Genomic DNA, 20383 nt, shown 5'->3' with positions numbered 1-20383 from the left:
TGATCTTTTCAATCCATTACTTCTGACCATAACTTGTCCAAAGAATTCCTGACCCATTAATATTTGTTTATTCTTTGGCACCTTTTGGATTTTAATTACTTTGCCAAATTAAATTGTTTTGAGTGTGATTGCATATTTCTTAAGAGGAGCTTAGGGAAGCAAAAGAGTGAGACAATACTTAACACTCCAATTATATTATTAATGTACAATGCCTCTCAATATTCAATAATATTTACAAGCAGATTGTTGCTGTTCTTTTTCATTTCTTGGAATACAAGAAACAAACACACAAAGGGAATGCCCTGCATTATTTTGAATTTAAATGTACACTTTTGGTAACAAAACAAGAAGTGTTTGTTGAATTATCCGGCAAAAGCGTGTCGTCACACAAAGCTGAGATTTCCTAGTACAAGGAAGAAATCAACCAACCCCAGTTTAGCATATCTGTGGATGCAGCCTAAGGGAATAAGATCGCCCGAAACGTACATAGCCGCCCAAGCAGAGGGATCCTATCTTCTCTCAGGCGTCCGGAAGTTACTCCATTCTAATCAAAACAAGAATAGCATGGTTTCTTCTAGGTTTGCAGCAGCATGTCACGATAGAAGAATGATCATTGATTGAATGGATGGCATGTTAGTCTGCATATTCAAAATCCACCACCTAATCAACAGCTTTATTCACAATTTGATGTCATAACACGTACGATTAACTAGAAAAAGTAATTGTGCGAAGTACTACCATGAAAAAATTGCACAACCAAAAGAAAAATGAATTAGAATTTACTGTTTCACATAATTGATTAATAAGGGTTTCCAGTTAACGAGCCCTGTGATTGATTGATCAGTAGTAGACAAGCAATTGTGTCGAAATAGCTTTCATAAGGGTTTCATGTTAATGGAGCCCTATGATTGATCAATCAGTAGTAGACATGCATTCACGTCATACAGATGATATTACTTTCTATGCAACAAGAGTCCCTATATTCCTTACCAGTATATACCTAAGAATCCAAAGAATTGGGTATGGTTGTAATACGACATTCCACATAGGTGCTTAATTACTTAATTAATCAATTCAATGCTTTGTATTCAAATGATACAAGTTGAATTCCTAATAAACAAAATTGATATCTATTATGTATCTATCGGTTGGTGATATCCGCCAAGAAAAATATATTCTTGTCAACAAACTTGATGAGGAATCAAATGAATCTGGTTTGCAAAGCGGTAACATTATGCTTCAATAAGAATGAGACACCAGCACCAAAACATATATATTGTTATCAAAAAAATTCCATCTGTGGCTCACCTGTACAAGTACCTCCAAACGAGGTCCGAGGTTGCACAACAGACCCCAGAAGTACACAACTTTCGCATTCCTACTTACAGTCACGGCAAACCCAAACTCTTCAGAGAGTACATAGGAGATGAGAACAATGCTTTCGCAGATGTATCCGTTGATGTCAAAGCTGAATTTCACTTCATCCTCTCCTTTGCTATTGACTATAAAACGCAATCCCATAATCCTTCTTCCGCCAATGGAGACTTTAGTTTCTTCTGGGACACAGAGAACCATGTTTTTTTTCTGGTCGAAAACACAGAGAACCATGGAGTTCCCATAAACCGATTAAACCTTTCCTTATTTTATATCGAAAACAGAGGGAATTCAAATACACCAAACATACATAATATATCTAAAGAATCATTGTAGAGAATTAAGGATTCTATAGCTTCTGCAGTATTCAGTTGTTGAACTGGTCTTGCGTACTCTTCTTTTTTGTGTTTTCAATTACATAAATAAACATGGATATGATAAGACAAACAGGAAGAACAAAAAATTGACAAAAGAGAAAGCAAGATGGTTGGAAAATTTTGTTAAATAAGAGGAAACACGAACATGCAAGAGTTGATACGGAGATAACATACCTGGTAGTGCTGTTATATAACTGTGTACCAAAGTATCTGATAGGTTCAAGAGAAATTCTGTTCCAACTTCAAAAAGGTATAAGCCTTGCGGAAACAACGTGACATACTATTTAACCATGTTTATCCTACAATTCACTGTATATAAAGTGGACTGATCCAGGAAGAGAAAAAGATGCCAAAAATTAAAATACGCTGGTGGAGAACCTTACGCATATGCCTAGGATCATTATATCCAAGAGCAAAGGAAGTACCAAGTATCCATCGAAGAAAAAAAGAACAGAGATTAAAAGTAAAAGGATGTACTTACACAAAGAACGTAAGGCCTGGGATCCAGTAACTGAAAGAAGCAACCTTAATTTGTTAAAAATGTATCTACAATTTTCTCAATTGTTTAAAACATCCTCTAATGGTGCTTTCTAGGCTTTTTTTACCCTCTCATATATGATTATTTCATTAGCCATCTACAGAATTGCAATTGATAGAATCGGTTTGTTCTTTGAAATAAACATAACACTTGACATACAAAACTAAATGCAGAATACACAAATTGAAATAACACTCAAATTAAGAACCAAAATCGATATGGCATTAACCATATTTCCGTTGCAATCAATAATATCACCAAAAACAAACTACAGCTCAGCTTAGTAATTAGCATTACATAGAAAATAGTATCCCCACAAATTACCCTGAAGGTGCTGAGCAGCAGACCTCATGGAATTCAAATCTCCACCGAATCCCAGAAAACTCAAAACCGACAACTACGAACAATTGTGTCGTAGTGTTCTCAACTTTTCCTCCTCTTCTTTTTCTTATCCCCTTGCTCTCCTCCTAAAGCACCAGAGCCTCCATCTTCTAACACCCCACTCTTCCTCTTCTTACTCTCTTCCTTCTTTACCTCTTCGCTCCTTGTTTTAGCCCCGCCATCTCCTTTCTTCATTTGACCCCCGTTTTCACCGGAATTGCTAACATTGTCCCTCTTTTTCTTCTTCTTATTTTGTGTGTCAACTGAATCAGCCGGCTCTCTCTTTTCAACACCGCCATTCACCCTCTCTGCAATTTTGACCCCGCCATCTCCCTTCTCAATTCGATCCCCATCTTCATTAGAATTACCTACATTGTCCCTCTTCTTCTTCTTCTTCTTCGTCCTAAGCACCTCTACTGAATCAGCTGTCTCTTTCTTTTCACCACCCTCCCCTCCCCTCTCTGAAATTCCACCTCCATCTTCCCCAAATTTACGAACTTCACCCTTCTTCCTCTCCTTCTTCTTCACCTGGGCATCCACTACCTGTCGCTGCGTTTCCGGCTTGGACTCAAGCCCATGACTCACCTCACTCACACCGGTACTCTGCGCCGGATTCTCTCCGACGGTCTCTGCGTCGTCGTTTTCGGTCTCCGACCTGTGCCGCCGCGACCGCTTCCTTTCCGATCTTGGCGATTTGAGCTCCTTGTGTAGCTGCTTCAGCTCCTTGAACGATGCCAAGGTGCGTCGGAGGTAGACGCTGAACTCTTGCGACGCGCCGGTGTCGCTGGAGACGAAGGAGGAGAGAGTGGAGGTCGCTTTGGAGAGAGAGATTGGCTTCGACGAGAGGACGATCCCCGATACCGTTTTCATGGTTGGGAATTCTAGGGTTTTAGGAGAAAGGGGGCGAGATTGGACACATGGGCTTAAGTAAAACGCGTATTTATTGCTTTGCCAACTGAAGCTAGATTCGTCTCACCCTTCAGCTTCCCAACTGTAAAGGTCAAGTTATTTCTAAAGGAAAGGATCACGATCTTTCCACAAAATCCATCAAATCATCTAATTTGGATTCTTGAAATTTAATCAAATAGTTAAAACTATTATAACTTTTAAATAGTCCCTTTATTTGTAGCCGTTGAATCAAATTTCAAGAATCCGAATTGATTGATTGGGTGGATTTGGAGGATGGGGTTCGGAAAGGTTCCCTTTCCATTTCTAAATATTTTTAATAACGTTTTACTGTAGTGACGGAGTAATGAGAAAATGTTTTTGGTTCGCGTTCGATCTTTATTGATGTCCATTTTATGATAGAGAACAATTTAACCTATTAGTGCTATTGATTCTAAAAAGGTTGTTTTATTCACACTTCACATATTGTTAAATACACCTCACATATTGTTAAATACACGCACATCTAATTTTTCAATTAAATTTTTAATACACCCTACATTATTTTCCATAGTACCCTCACACTCTTGGCTGAAGCTACATGGGAACAAGGAGGGGTTGCCGCTCCATCGCACTGGAAATCGCCATTGAGGGTGATGATTTCGCCCTTTTGGTACTCTACACCCCAAGACAATTCCTAACTTCGCTACTGCTCATACTGTCATCCTAGCTCGAGTTACTAGCTCAACATGCGCAACGAGGATGAATGCTAGGTTAGAATCTGATACTAAACTAAATCATGGTGGCATACGAATTTGTTTCGACCTATTCTATCGCTAGCACTTGAACTTGGAAGCAAGCTACAGCTAGCTTGAATCAATGAATGAATGAATGAAAAGAAACCGCTTACGGTTCGAGGACCCCGTATATTCTACATACCCTACACTCTCTGCTGTCTACATTCACTCCACATCAACCTTGTGTATACCATATTCGTCTGTTGATTTCAAATCCGAAGGCGACGATACTTCCTTTTGCACTGTTAACACTATCCTATCTTTCTCTGGGGATTGGTTTTTAGAAATGGGGTCGAGACTAGCCTCTTCTCCAACCATTTGGAAAGCAAAAGCGAGTATATGCTTATATTGATAACGATGGCGTTGAAATCACTCAAATACGAAAAATGTGAAGCCTCCCAAAACATTAATTTTATGTTTCATCCGTCAAAAATTACATTTTCTCATCAACGTGTTTGTACTTTTAGTAGTTAGAGTTTTGTTTTAAAGTAAAATATACGGTGGGAGTGCATTTGAAATTTTTATTTGTAATTTTTATTTTCATGGATAAAATCTTATAAGGCCTAAACAGTCATTTCATGTAGAATATATAGGTCATTTAATAATAATTGCAACGTGGGGTGCTAAAAAACCTTCAAAAATTCAGTTTTAACATTTCAGCCGGTTTGAGCGGTTCGAACCGGTCGCTGAAGCAAGTGCCGCTAGCCTAAAACCCAACCCAAAACCTTTCTGAGCGTTCTCTCTCTCGCTCTCTCTAACTGCAGCAGTTGCTTCTGCGCCACCTCCATTGAAGACTCCACCGTCGGCGCTGCCGCCACCATTCGGTACTGCTATTTATCATATCTTTAAATTTGCAGCAGTGTAATATGGAAATACAAATATACAATTTTTTTTTCTTTTTAATTTCAATAGTTATGATCAAATTAACCAGGCATTCGAGTATTTCAATCCAATTTTGTGGTTAATTAATTCATCTTTAATTAATTAGTTTTCGTCTCTTTTGGGTATGATCAATGTAGAGGATGAATAGAGGGCAAGCCAAGACCATAATCTTTACCAAACAGCCTTTCATCGAAGACGAAGGACACCTTAGAATGTAAGCCCTTTTCATTTTTCTTCAAAAAGTAAATTTTGATTTGTTCAATTTTGTAAAGTGAGACGCTTTCGGTTTGTATAATTCAATGCCTGTAGAGAAAAATGGAAATTCAGCGCGATGTCCGACAAGGAGATCGGGAAAATGGCTGAAGTTCAAATCTTTAAAGGTCAATATTATGATTCCAATCGGAAGCCTATTGAAGGCGGCTTATTGGACCCCCGCTTGGTACTCTCCCACCCTTTAATTGTTACTTTCGATTCTTGTTGAAGCAATTTCGGTTGAATTATATGGAAATTGTTGAAATGTTAGACTAATCGATGGATTTGTGCAGGCATTAGGACTGACCATAAGAAGTATTAAACAGGATTAAGGGAACAAGTTAACCAATACACTCAATATAATTGACTCACAGACAGAATAACATTTTCTGAAAGTTCTAGTTTTGTTTGAATTCATTTCACGTGAGTACATTTCACATGGACGAGTGCAATTAGAAACGATTCAAATAAAGAACAAAGAATGACCAAGTAGTATTCTAACTGTAGATTATTCTTTCCTTTGGATGTTCTGGTATTGCTTCAGGGTCCTGCAAATAGGAGTAGTGGTGCATGTGCGACCTGTGGTGGGACAACGAAGGACTGCCCGGGGCACTTTGGATACTTGGTGCTTGCCCTTCCTGTTTTCAATGTTGGGTATTTAAGTACTATTGTGGACATATTGAAGTGCATTTGTAAGGTACAGAGAATAGATTAACTCCATTTGTAATTACTTTCTAATGAATTTGAATTATGTTCCTTTATATGTTTTGTTTTTCTATTAAAAAGTTAAATTTAACAACTATTTATATATTTCTTCTTTTTAGTTTGAGATTGGTTGAGATTTTGGGATATTTGATTTTACGAGACTTAGGTTTAGGCCACCAGGAGCCTAAAATTGATTTAGGCTCTCCATTTTACACCTTGGCCACTGTCAAGGGAAATTCAGTGATTCTCAAATACTTTTGAGAATTTAGCATACATGAAATGTGGTTAAATTTACATCTAAACAATGTGCTGGGCTAAATGCATGAGCTTGGCTTTTATTTAGGTCGGACAAGAACTTAAACCTTGAATGTATCTTGCTACCACCTAGGACTGGCAAGAGGGGAGGGGAGGGTTTGCGCACTTTATATCCATCCTTGCAGAAGTGTTGGATCCAATCCTCTCCCCATTCTGGGTTGGTATGGGGATCCCTATTGGGCGAACAGATTCCGCAATGCGGGTCAAGTTCCCCATCCCATCCACAAGAATTTATTTTGTATAATTCACAGAAAAAGGGGAGTTTTAACGAAAAGCCCACGGTATTGTTCACTTTAACGAAAAACCAAATTTTTACACTAAAAAGTCAAACCTAATACTATTCACTTTACCCTTTATTTTGTCCTTATCGTTAAAACTCAAAGTTTTCAAGCCCTTTTCATTAGTTTTCCTAAAAAAAATTATTAAATAAAGATATTCGCTAATATGATCAATAAAAAAATATATATATATATACACACACTTTATGTAAATTTCTAAATAAAATAAGACAAAATGACTCAAATAAATATACAAGTTGTGATAAAACATTAAACTGGGAGAAAGACAAAAAAGAAGAAAAAAAGGAGAGAGGTGTTTTTTTTGGGGGGGGGGGGGGTGTGGAGGGGTGCCCTTGGAAGGATTAACTACAATGGGGAAAACTTTTATCAGTACTACCTCCACCATTCTTTTATAGTTTGATGCCTTTATAAAGATACAATTAGATTTTTGGATTTGAATTCCACTTTGGATCAGTCAAACCATAACAGTCACAAACTCTGGAACTTCATGTATACTAATCTTGATGTTTTCTGAAACTGCATCATTGAGACTTATGTTTCTTAATTTCTTTTAGTGATTCATAGTTCCCTTCATATGGTTTAGAGAATGTTTTCTTTTTTGTACTAGATTAAGGCTTTTATTGTTTTCTCTTGCAAAATTCTTGAACTAATGGGGGAAATAAGGGAAACTTCAGTTTTGCTAGAATTAATAACCTCACCATTGTGTAAAAGAGACTCATACTCTTGCACTAATGACTCAAAATAATAACTGCTTTGACAGTGAACTCTTTACAGTGCAATCTTATTAGCCAAGTAAACCCTGTTTTTACTGGAATTTCAAGTTGGGATTGCATGATATGCAGTTATGTTCTGGCATACTTTTGGAGGAGGGAATGCGCATCGAATTTTTGAAGAAAATGAGACGTCCCAAAATGGAGCCCATGAAGAAAAGTGAGTTGATGAAAGTGATAGTCAAGAAGTGTAATAGCTTGACAACCAATAATAGACCAGTGAAGTGCTCCAAATGTGGATTTATAAATGGTTTGGCTCATATATTCCCTCTTGATACTTTATCGTTTTTGTTTTTCTGGCTGGATCTTCTATCATCTTTCAAAAGTAATGGCTTGATATGTTATGCTTTACAGGTTCAGTGAAGAAGGCTGTGGGTGTGCTGGGCATTATCCATGATCGTTCAAAATTTGTTGGTGTTATGGATGACTTTAGATCAGCAATATCTCACACGAAAGAGTCCAAAGCGTCCTTTAATCCGGCTACTCATAATCTAAACCCTGCTAGAGTTTTTTCACTGTTCAAAAGGATGGTTGATGAGGTAATACTTATAAAAAAGTTAAAAAACAATGAAAATGGTGCATGGTTATATATTCTCTTGCATTCTGTTCCTCTTGAAGCATATTTGTATTTTCTATTGTTATTGCAGGATTGTGAGTTGCTTTATCTTTCAGATAGACCAGAGAACCTCATAATGACAAACATTGCGGTGCCACCGATACCTATTCGTCCTTCTGTTATTGTGGATGGATCACAGAGGTCATCTCAATATTTTATTTACTGAATATGAAGCTTTTGCTCCCTTTTCTTTTCATGTTTGTAATTAGATGCCATAAACATCTTTTTTCAGTGCTTTTATGGTAGTACTGCTGTAAATAATACTTATTAGGGTTCTACTTTTCCTATTACAGCAATGAAAATGACATTACAGAGAGGTTGAAGAGAATTATTCAGTCAAATTCTAGTCTCCGACAGGATTTAATGGAAGCAAGTTCTGCAGCCAAATGTTTGGTATGAATCATGGAGGATATATGTCCTCCAAAGTTTATCACCAGTGTCTCGTTGTTTATTTCACATTTGTACATGTGATTCTGCATGCTTGATATAGACCTACCCAGGCACTAGTATAGAAATTCGTATATAATGCTATGTGCACACAAATATTTTAGGTTTCCTGAGATTTGAGTCACATTCATGATTATGTGCCTTCTTTTTCTGTTGGTTTGGCCAAACTACGTTCTACTCTTGTCTCAATAGTTTAAAACCTAGCAAACACACCTTTATAGTTCCTAACCATGTCAAATTTGTCCAAATAATACGTTGTGTCAATTTTGGTGATGGGAACATGCATAAGTCACTCAGAAAGATATAATTGCAGCCAATAGGGATTCAGAGTGGTTTTCAAAAGGTGTTCATGGTGATGCTGGTGTCTCTTTGTAGATGTGCTGCCTTGGCTTTGTTGTGGTGTATATGGTTGGACCGGAACAATGGAATCTTGAAGGAAATGAGGAGGATCTGAGCTCAATTTGGGAATGAATTAGACTTTAGTTTTAACAGGGCCTTCTTTGTTCAAAAAATTTAAAGACATTCTGTTTCGTCCATTTCTTCTGGATTGGGAGGCATGTCGTACCAAGAGCTTTTCAGGAAGCTGTTTTCTATGTTCGAATGTAGGTTATGTATTTTTTTGGTCAAGAATGTAGGTTATTTGGCTGCTGGTTCTGGGGTTTCTTGGCTGAGGGATGCTTGTTCTTGTACAGTTGTAATTCAGTTTATTGTCGTATTTTCGTTGGCTGAGGATAGTATCTTTTTGTGGACTGGTGCTCCGCCTTTGGTTGTACTGTTAACCTTTATTGACCCAATTGTTCTGTTTTGTATAAAAAGAAAAAGAATCGCATCTGTTTATTCATTAGTTGATTGCTGATTTATTGTTTAGAAATCGTGAGCTAATTATGCGGCCGCTTTTTGCGCAAATGCTGTTTAAAACATATTCGAATATCTTGTTTGCTGGTGAAGTTTAATAGGATAGTAAATGTTGCTTATGGTTCTATAGTATGATGTGTAATGCTTAATGTTGAGAACTGGTGTTCAGGCTAGTTGGGAGATACTTCAAGTTGAGGTTGCACAGTACATAAACAGTGATGTTCGTGGTGTTCCCTTTTCCATGCAAACTTCCAAGCCATTGGCTGGTTTTGTGCAGCGCCTGAAAGGGAAAGGAGGGCGCTTTCGTGGGAATTTATCTGGGAAGCGTGTAGAATATACTGGCCGAACTGTTATATCACCAGACCCTAATCTGAAAATTACCGAGGTTAGATATTCTTCTAAAATCTCTGACATAATTGTGCTAATTTTATTTGCATATTCTGCTAAAACCTCTGACACAATTGTGCTAATTTTATTTGCCTGTTATGTTTGTTTCCTCTAAATCTTTATTGAATCTAGGTTGGAATCCCTATCAAAATGGCTACAATATTAACTTATCCAGAACGTGTTTCCCATCATAATATTGAGAAGTTGAGGCAGTGTGTCAGTAATGGACCTGATAAGTACCCTGGTGCCAGAGTGCTTAGAAATTCCGATGGGACTGAATGGTACGTAATAGTCTTGTGCTAATGTTGCTTGCTTTGGGTTCTTTTCTTATATGGAAATGCTTGCTTTGTTGCTGATGTTGAATTTATTGTTTTGTGCTGAAGGGTTTTAAAGGTTAACAGAAAGAGCATTGCTGATTCACTAAAATATGGTGACATAGTTGAACGCCACCTAGAAGACGGGGACGTTGTTCTTTTCAACAGACAACCAAGCTTGCATCGGATGTCTCTCATGTGTCATAGGGTGATTAAATGTTTATAATTATTTTTGTATGTGGCATTGTTTCATGATTTTGTTGATATTTAGTCACGTGTTATCATTTTGTACATGCAGGCTAAGATCATGCCTTGGAGAACATTGAGGTTTAATGAATCTGTTTGCAACCCATACAATGCTGATTTTGATGGCGATGAAATGAATATGCATGTCCCGCAAACAGAAGAGGCCCGGACAGAAGCTCTTACATTGATGGGGGTAAATAAGATTGGATCACACTTCATTGAGATATATGCCTATGGCTAATGGCTATGCATAAAACTACATAAAAATACAGTTTTTCACTACATTATTCACAATCATTGGTATATTTTGAGCATTGCAGTGTCTTGGTGTTATTATTCTGATCTCCCAGTTGGGAAAGCTGCTGTTTTCTAGGTGTTGTGCTTTGATTGGGTCTTTTCTAGCATCGCTAACATCTGTAAATCCATTGTGCTTTGCTTTCTTTGGATTGATCTTCTTGTCCACTTCCCTTGTAATTTTATTGTTTGTCAGTAATTAGATTGGTCCCTCTAAAAAAAAAAATTTGACCAAATGAGCTTGTTCGTTTTCTGCTATGGTAATGAGTTGTGGTGGGTTATTTCTATTACTGTCTTTGTTGTTGCCCTGTCAAGCTAGGTAAAACCCTAATTTTGGTGGTTGTCTCCTTGGTCCTGGGAGGTCATACATCAGTGATGCATTATAGACTGTGAATGCATTCTATTTTTGTTTCTATTCCCTATTTTCTTGGTGTGGAAAGTCATGCGTCGTCTCTTTTGGCTTATACTTTTGTTGATTGTTCGCTGCATTTGTTTTTGGTGTAACATTTCAGTGTGTTTGTCAGGTGCAAAACAATCTATGTACTCCAAAAAATGGAGAGGTTTTGGTTGCTTCCACCCAAGATTTTCTAACGTCCTCTTTCCTTATTACAAGGAAGGACACATTTTATGACCGTGCATCTTTTTCTCTCATGTGTTCATATATGGGGGATGGAGTGGATACTATTGACTTGCCAACGCCTTCTGTAATTAAGGTGAGTTACTGAAGCCATTATTTATTTCTGTTGTAAATTTGTTACACAATTGTACCCTTACACTTGAGAATTTTAGTTATATGTCTATATCGTTTCTAGTATTTATCTTTTCTCTTCTTAACTGTTGTTTTGCAGCCAATAGAGCTATGGACAGGAAAACAATTATTTAGTGTTCTAGTGCGCCCAAATTCAAATGTTAGAGTCTATTTGAATCTTACAGTTACGGAGAAATCCTACACCAAGACTGGAGATGGAAGAGAAATTGAAGCAATGTGCCCAAACGACGGATTTGTTTATTTTCGTAACAGTGAGCTCATAGCTGGGCAACTTGGGAAGGGTACTTTGGGTCAGTTTTCTTGATTAATTCTCTGTCTTTTGATAGTATATGTTTGTCTATGTCCTGCATTGTTTAAAATACCTAGATAGACTGCTTCCACTACATTTCATTTGATAGAAGAGGAAGGATAAAAAATAATTTTGCATTTTTTACGAGAAACAAATTTGTAACAATAGATGATTACAAACAAATGAAGTTATAGAGGATAAGATTTTCTCTGACAACCTGACCTAACAGCTACCTGAAAACCATACAATAAGCAATACAGTAAACAAAACCTTCTAGGTAAGCAGCCCCCTCATATGCATTAATAACCAAGAAATATGTATTTGTAGTGGGGTAAAAATTCATCAGAACTCCTGAGGCTCGGGCTTATTGGATTGTGAATATGTGACCAGAGAGAGGGGAAAGGGGAGCATTCTTTTATTTTTGATTTACAAGGATTCAAGGGCTAAACTACTCATTTTGCTTGTTAGGCCCAGTGACCACCTGAGCTTCCATGTCACACAATATATGTTGTCTACATGTTTGGCTCAAGTCACCTCATATGTGAGGGGGTGGGTTGAGAAATCTCACATCTAGAAATCAAAGCCATACATACTTGTGTGCCGTGTCCTGGGTCTCTCAACCCATTTTTCAATTTGTTTGGCTTGGATGATTCATTCAATCAAATGCATTAACTACAAAGTGAAGTTACATGGAAGAAATTTTTGGTGTTACATAGACTCCAATATTCCTTGGAGGGAAACAAAGGAAATACTTAGCTTCGCTCCATTTTAAGTAATCCTATTGTTCTCAAAAGAAGTTGATGAGGTAAAGGTTAGCATAACTGATAATAAACTCTCAGAATCTTTATACAAAGCTAAGATAGTCATGGCTTCCCTTAGAACCTTGTAACCCTACCAAAAAAATTTAGTTGAGAATTGGGTACAACTTTTTCTGATCTAGTTAATTTTCTTGATTTGAAACTTGAAAGTCTCTTGGACTTTTATTTTCATTTTATCATATATTGCATTTGGATATCTGAGTGAGTGATATTGAACCATTGAGGCTTACAGTTTTGCATTTATATTATTCCAGGGAACGGCAATAAGGATGGACTTTACTCTGTTCTATTGAGAGATTATAAAGCTCATGCTGCTGCTTCTTGCATGAATCGCCTGGCAAAGTTAAGGTATATATGCAGCACAATTATTTCTTGAATGCTAGTTCTTTTAAACCCATCTTGACAGTTCAAATTAGTTTTATTGTCTTCTGTCAGATTTCTAACCTATTGTTTATTTTATTGCATACATTTATCAAAAATGTTAACTAAAAAGGTATGACTAAAAGTTACTCAAAAAGTTGAATTTTTTAACATAATATACCATGTGTGCTGACCCAAAAAAATCCTAGTCTGACATATTTGAGATGGGTGATCAGAAAATAAAAATCATGTTAGAGGTGGTACATTTTTAATGGTCTAAATATTGTGTTGAGATTTAAAACTTAGAAGGTTTCTATTTGCAAATTTTTTTTGTGGTTTTGATGGTTGGATATCACTATATTGATTTTTCTTAGACTATTATCGTCTTCCTGTTGTAGCTTTGATAATTATCCATCACCGAGTTTTGACATTCCATGATATTGATGCTGTATATTATTTTGCTACCCTTTAGGAATGTCTAACCTTGCGTTTGGAAATTAGAAATTATCTTTTTCAATCATATTCATCATCTAATCTTCTAGTTGGATGACTCATCAAATGATGCATCCATATTTTGATGTCACTGTTCTTTGTGCATTTAAATGGTACATACAACAATATTATGTGTTTAATTTTGTCATATTTGCATGGGTGGCAGTGCCCGATGGATTGGTAATCATGGATTCTCAATTGGGATTAGTGATGTACAACCAAGTGACAGCTTGTATGATGAGAAGGAAAAATTAATTAAAGAAGGCTATGACAAATGTGGTGGCCAGATAAAGTTGTATAATGAAGGACAGCTACCACTTGTACCTGGTTTTGATGCCGCACAATCACTTGAGACTGGGATAACTAGTTTACTAAACAATATTAGAGATCAAACTGGAAAGGTGAGTTTTTTAATTACTGTTTCCTTTGTTTATGCATTGAACTTCCCTTTTGGGTTTCCTTTTAGTGTATTTTTTAAGTCTCAATCTCAATTCTTAGTTTTAAAGGACAAAATTCTACAGTTTTAACTTCTTAGAGTATGTCTGTTTAAAATTACTTTCATTTGAAAACTTAGTGCCATGTGTGTTGGAGTAGCACAGTTTGTTTAGTAATTATTTCTATTTTCTATTGTCATGCAAGAATATTTCAAAGACGATGGTTTTGAAATTGTCTTTTGCCATGTTTCCATAGTTGTGCATGCAAAAGCTCCATTGGAGAAATAGTCCCTTGATCATGTCCCAGTGTGGTTCTAAAGGATCTCCTATCAATATCAGCCAGATGGTTGCCTGTGTTGGCCAGCAATCAGTTGGGGGTCGTCGTGCACCTAATGGATTCATAGATCGAAGCCTTCCTCACTTCCCTAGATTTGCAAAGATGCCTGCTGTAAGTTCTGTGCTGATTTTAGTCAATTTTGTATGTGTGTGTGAGAAGTGATGTGACTCATATCATATGCTAATTTGACATGCTTATATTCTCTAAAAAAAATTGTCTGGCATATACGGCTATAAGATTGTCTACATTATGGATTGAAGGCAGGTTGCTCTTTGTGGCTTTGACAATGATTGAAATTGAAGAGAATAGGGAGAGATTAGAAAGATAATAGAATACTTCAAAAGAAAGGAGGCATGCTAACCCCTTGACAAACTCTATAATTGGCTATGTTTAGAAAAATTCATGCATTGCAAGAACATTGGTTTTTGTTTTTCTCCCCGAAAAACGATTAAGTTGTTCGGAAGAAATAGGAGGATATTTGAGAATGTGGCGGGTGAGGAGGTGAGTGTTTATGGGACAAAGTTTCTTTTTTAATTTATAGCTTCGGAATGTAAGGAGCTTTCCTCTCTCTCTCTCTCTCTCTCTCTCTCTCTCTCTCTCTTTTATTTTATTTATTTATTTTCTGTTTTGTAGTTAATTCTGTTTTTGTCTTGATGTTTTCTCATAGGACCGAGGTGTTGCTGTTGTTCTTTTAGAAGTATACTAGTGTTCACTTACATTGTACTGTTTTTTTAAGTTTTATCTTAATGAGGAGTTATGTCTCTTGTGAAATCAGCTGAATGTTTATTATTTGAACTTTAATGCAAGTTTTTGTAAGTTCATTGTGAAACCTAGTATGCATTGGAGGTATTCACTTTGTGTTTATAGTTTGATGAATTATATAATGTTTTTATCAACCTTTTTGTCTGAATTTATGTGTTTAATGAACATTCTGTTATTATTGATGCAGGCAAAAGGCTTTGTTGCTAGTTCCTTTTACAGTGGCTTGACAGCTACTGAGTTCTTTTTCCATACAATGGGCGGGCGAGAGGGGCTTGTGGATACAGCTGTATGTTAACTAGTCATAACTTCATCAATCTTCCAAGTCACATTATTAATGTGTTGTTTTTTTTTTTTTGTTCTAGACCCACTTGATTTGGGCCTGTGCGTCACTTCTCAAACTTACAGATTGCTTGCTAATCATTAATATAGCTAAAATATATTGGGGGATCAAGAAAATTATAGACAGTGAATAGTACGAGTTAATACTTGATCAGCATGTACATAGAATAGCTGATATTTCATGAAAATGTTACTGGACAAGCCCCTTATTTGGTTGTTGTTTGTATTTGTTGCTTGTATGATATAACTTGCTATTCAAGTTTCCTAACAGTAATTTAACTCAAAACATAATGAAGTAAAAAGAAAAGGAACATAAGTTTTATTACTACAGACAAGGTTTTGAGACCCCAAACTGACTTTGTCTCGTAATTACTCCAGCCCAAACTGACTCTGTCCCGTACTTTAGGCTTCTCAGCATGAAATGTGAAACACCACCTTTGAATTACCTAATACACCTATATTTCTTTTAACAGACATAGCAAAAAAGCTGATGCACACGAAAATTTAAAACATTTGGTTGATAGTCTACTCCCTCTCTTTACACATTATACACAAATATAAGAATTCAGTTGAATCTAGCTCCATCTTCATGCATTAGAAGATTCAATAAAATTAGCAGTAACCTCGTTGTCAAACCTGGACAGATTGTTAATCTATTATAACATTTGAATGTATTTGTGGGGTTCAGTTCTATCAGCCAAACACAGAGGTCTTTGGGTCTTGAAATACTTTGCCTTTAATTTTTGTTTACCTTTGCAGGTGAAAACAGCTGATACTGGATACATGTCTCGTAGATTGTCAAAAATTTTGGAGGACCTATCTGTCCAGTACGATAACACGGTAAGGAATTCAAGTGGATCTATAGTTCAATTTTGTTATGGGGATGACTGGTATGGATCCTGCAATGATGGAAGGAAAAGAAAGTGGAGCTCCTTTGGACTTCAACCGATTGTTTTTGAAAGCCAAGGTATGAAACCTGGATTTTCATTTGGTTCAGAACTCAGAAGTAATCATGGACTTTTCATTGTTGAGTTGATGAGGTCCATTTACAGGCCACATGTCCTGCTGGAGGAAGTGATACCTTGTCTCCTGAAGAAGTGTCTGAAATAGTGAGTAGCAGGCTTTCAAAACACGATATGACTCCTGATGGCGGTTGCGCTGCTGGTTTCAAAACTTCTTTGGAGAAATTCCTGGATAAATTTGTAAAAACATTTAGAGAAACACACGAGACTTTTGTGTTGGATCAAAATCCTGCATTGAAGGAAAAGTCTGCTACTCTGGATAAGATTGTCCAAAACATATCTGGTGTTACTTCTCAACAGCTGAAGGTACTTATTTTCCTATGTTTTAGTGCAAGTCGTCACCTTTTGCATTCCCTATTTTGTTTTTACTTTTTAGAGTCTAAGACATATCAATTATGTGAGCAACTTAAAATGCAAGCGTCTGCGTGTGTACTTGCCAAAAATGTATTGGTATAAGGCGTTTGGATGTTTGATGTATCTTATATCAGTGTGCAAGTTGGACCTTCATTCACGATTTTTTATTATGAGATTGATTACGTAATTTTGGGCTGAGCCATTTCCTGTTTGTAATGTTTGGTGTTATGTTCCTTGTGTATCCTTTGAAATTGTCTGGTTATCTAATGTTTCTTCTGAGAACTAGAGTTAGCCCTTTACATTTTTGGAGATTGTTGGTTAGAACATATGATTGTGCCTCTATTGAATTTCCTTTACATTTAATTGTAGGTCTTCCTCGATACTTGCATTTCTCGTTATCATTCAAAAAAGGTCGAAGCTGGGACAGCAATTGGAGTAATTGGAGCTCAAAGTATTGGCGAACCTGGGACGCAGATGACATTAAAAACTTTTCACTTTGCCGGAGTTGCAAGCATGAGTATCCTTGATTCATTAGAATGAATAAAGTTAGATATGTATAAAAGCTGCATGGACTTTTGGCTATTTACTGGTTGGTTTTAAATTTGATCCTTAACTCTTTGTTAGACGTTACCCTTGGGGTCCCTCGTATCAAGGAAATAATAAACGGAGCAAAAAAGATCAGTACACCCATCATCACTGCAGTACTTGAGTGGGATACTAATGCAAAATTCGCACGGCTGGTAGCAGGCCGAATTGAGAAAACAAATCTAGGGCAGGTATGTATTTTAACTAATTTGTTACTAATATTGTAAATTTGACAATAGCCCACGTTGATCACTCAATGAAGTTTATATTTTATACTGTTGTATATATAGTTTTCAACTGAACGTGATTAGTTGGCAATGCAAATTAAGGTTTCTGTTTTTTTTCCTGTTACCTTTCTCAACAACTTTGGATCGGTAGTCAATAAGTTTTTTGGCTTAGTTGGTTGGATTGCTCAAGAACGGGTTTTTTTAGAAAGTCAAACTAGTGTTTGATTTGTTTCAGAATGTTTTAAGGTAAGGGTTGATGTTCTATTAGTAGTTTATCTTACTTATTGTTGGACGTGCATGGATCTAATATTCTTTAATAACCCGAAACTTTTCTTCCTGGTGACTTGGATAGGGTTGTCTATTCTTCGTCTCCATTGTATGATTTTACTTACACGTTTGGCTGTTATTATGAAGGTTGCTAAGAGTATAAAAACTGTAATGACTTCAAGAGCGGCATCTATAGTCATCACACTTGATATGGTCATGATTCAAGATGCACACTTGTCTATAGATGCTAATGTTGTAAAAGAATCAATTTTACGAACACCGAGAATCAAACTGAAGAGCGAGGTGAGAATTTGACATGTTAGTTAGCTAACTTTTATATGTTCTTAATAATGACTCATGGTCATGTCTCATATGCAGCATATTAGGGTTTTGGATATCAGAAAGTTAGAAATTCTTCCTCAGGAGGCTGATAGGAGTAGGCTCTATTTTCACCTCGACTATCTAAAGAGTATGCTCCCAAAAGTTATTGTACGGGTGAGACTTCTAATTTTTTTCTGAATGCTTATTTTCCTGTTTCGATTTACCAAGTTTAAAACATATCAAGCTGATGTGATTCATTAAATTCTTTCAATAACAGGGTGTAGGCACAGTTCAGCGTGTTGTTATTAATGAAGAAAAGGTGAAAAAAGAGAAAAATGATGTTGAAGTTAAAGGAGACGAAAAGAAGTACAAGTTGTTTGCAGAAGGGTGAGTTTGTTATAAAATATAATTTCACGTGACGTAAGGTTTGAACGGTTTACATGTTAGATCTCTTCAAACTATTATATTTGCATGAGTTTGGCCTGATGTTTGATTATATTTCTCATGCAAAATGGTGATTGATATCTCTCGTACTGCTCCTCAATCGGCAATCGGCATATGATTTAGTGCACATTTAGTTAGGAGTCTTTCTGGGTTCTTTGTTTATGATGTAATGTGTATCCAAATTGGATGATTTATTTGTGATGCCATGTGAATTTTCAGTTGCTGCTCATGGTAAACTAATTTATTTATTACAAAGTCACTTCCAGAAAGATGGAACAGTACCTTGAATACTTTAACCTTGGCGTCAGTAACTTTACCTTTTAGTTTTGATCAACATTTACAGGAAAAAAAGCTTCACCCAGTAGCGTCTTCCACGTCTTTTCTGTCCTGGAAAAGGACTAAGATGAAATATTCAATAACCAATGAACCTTAGGAGCCAAACTTGGCATAGGCAGATACGTGTTATGTGCTTCCATCGTCAAAATCTTTAGTTTTCATTGGTGAAGATGCCTTATGAAGAAAAGATATCATTATCCTGAACGTAGACAAACAAATTAGAAAAGACAACCCAACCCAGAAATGATGTGGTGGGTGGGAAACCAGAGGGGAAAGAACAGGGTCGTTTCATTCCCTCTGTGACAGAAAGAAAACTGAGTGAGTTATTGGTTATGCAATATAATTATGGGCATTAATTGAATTTCGTTATGTGTGTGTGTGTGTGGTTTCTGTAGTTTTCATCGTATCGTGTTATGTTTCTAATTTCCAAGTGGTGGTTGTTATTTTGCTCCGAGAAAATGATTCTAAATGTCAGCTGTTTTGTTAATCTTATTGCCGGTTGTGTTACTTTATAGCACCGGTCTTCTAGCGGTAATGGGCACTGAAGGAATTGATGGTTGTAAAACGACAAGTAATGATGTTATGGAAGTGCAGCGGACACTTGGAATTGAAGCTGCTAGAGTCTGTATCATTGAGGAGATAAAGAAAGTAATGAAATCGCACGGGATGAACATAGACGATCGCCATATGATTTTTCTAGCGGATGTTATGACATACAGGGTAAATTCCTTTGATACCAAATCTTTTACTGGAAATCTAAAAAGCAAAATTGGTGTACACTGATGTATTAGACATGCAGTTAGAGTGAGGATGCATATTCATGTATAAATTATTCTACATGACAGGGTGAAGTTCTTGGAATCACAAGATTTGGCGTTTCAAAAATGGACAAGAGTGTTTTGATGCTTGCTTCATTTGAGCGGACAGACGATATCCTATTTAATGCTAGTGTAAACGGGAGAGTTGACAAGATTGAAGGCGTAAGTGAAAGCATCATCATGGGTATCCCAATGCAGATAGGCACTGGAATGTTCAAAGTTAGGCAAAGGTAAGAATTTTGTACTTATACATGCGTTCATAGTTTGAGTCCTTATGTTGCGTAGGTTGTTCACTCTATTGCGCATGTATGCTCTCCGAACGTTCAGTAATTTTGATGCGACAGTGATAAGGAAGTCTGATTATATTATGTTCTTAGAGCAGGAATACCACACTAAATATGTTTGACAATCAACTGAAAATCTTCTCAACAAAACTTGCCCGATCTCCTGGGTTCACCGAATCAAATTTAAAGTCGGCAAACTGTCAATCTGTCTAGTCGTTATAATTAAATGGATTAACTCCATCCTGTCTTAGTTAATGAATCATTGTTTCCCCTTCTTTCCTTGAGTCGTGCATTCGGCAGCATCAGTTTCTGTGTACCGCTAGTTTTTTTTTTTTTTTTTGGACAAATGTGCACCGCTGGTTGAAGGACAATTTAAAGAACTGCATTACTA

General features: G+C 36.6%; 2 protein-coding genes across 2 annotated transcripts; one reads left to right on the top strand and one right to left on the bottom strand.

The window, feature by feature from the left end:
- Positions 1-2489: 2489 nt before the first annotated feature.
- On the bottom strand, positions 2490-3650 carry LOC103948914 (tapetal oleosin GRP-17-like). Its single transcript, XM_009360003.3, has one exon. It carries the CDS (start codon positions 3538-3540, stop codon positions 2713-2715), a length of 828 nt encoding a protein of 275 aa, XP_009358278.1. The 5' UTR covers positions 3541-3650; the 3' UTR covers positions 2490-2712.
- Positions 3651-5004: 1354 nt separating this feature from the next.
- Positions 5005-19942, top strand: LOC103949005 (DNA-directed RNA polymerase III subunit 1). Its single transcript, XM_048569318.1, is given in 28 exon segments — positions 5005-5176; positions 5372-5448; positions 5544-5673; positions 6031-6183; positions 7648-7825; positions 7930-8114; positions 8223-8332; positions 8485-8584; positions 9663-9878; positions 10013-10161; positions 10264-10402; positions 10493-10633; positions 11259-11447; positions 11583-11793; positions 12865-12958; positions 13629-13863; positions 14153-14344; positions 15183-15281; positions 16094-16222; positions 16224-16301; positions 16387-16662; positions 17080-17227; positions 17335-17486; positions 17937-18092; positions 18168-18284; positions 18388-18497; positions 19406-19610; positions 19736-19942. Coding segments are annotated over 27 exon segments (4173 nt in total). The 5' UTR covers positions 5005-5176; positions 5372-5374.
- The last annotated feature ends 441 nt before the right edge of the window (positions 19943-20383 follow it).

Source organism: the organism of the source record quoted next, unplaced genomic scaffold, assembly GCF_019419815.1.
Source record: "Pyrus x bretschneideri cultivar Hongxiangsu unplaced genomic scaffold, Pyrus_bretschneideri_v1 Contig5, whole genome shotgun sequence".
Classification (NCBI taxonomy): Eukaryota; Viridiplantae; Streptophyta; class Magnoliopsida; order Rosales; family Rosaceae; genus Pyrus; species Pyrus x bretschneideri.
This window is presented reverse-complemented; position numbering and strand designations above follow the sequence as displayed.

Excerpts from the sequence above, each read along its gene's own strand:
- LOC103948914 (XM_009360003.3), bottom strand. The coding sequence starts at position 3,540 with ATGAAAACGGTATCGGGGATCGTCCTCTCGTCGAAGCCAATCTCTCTC.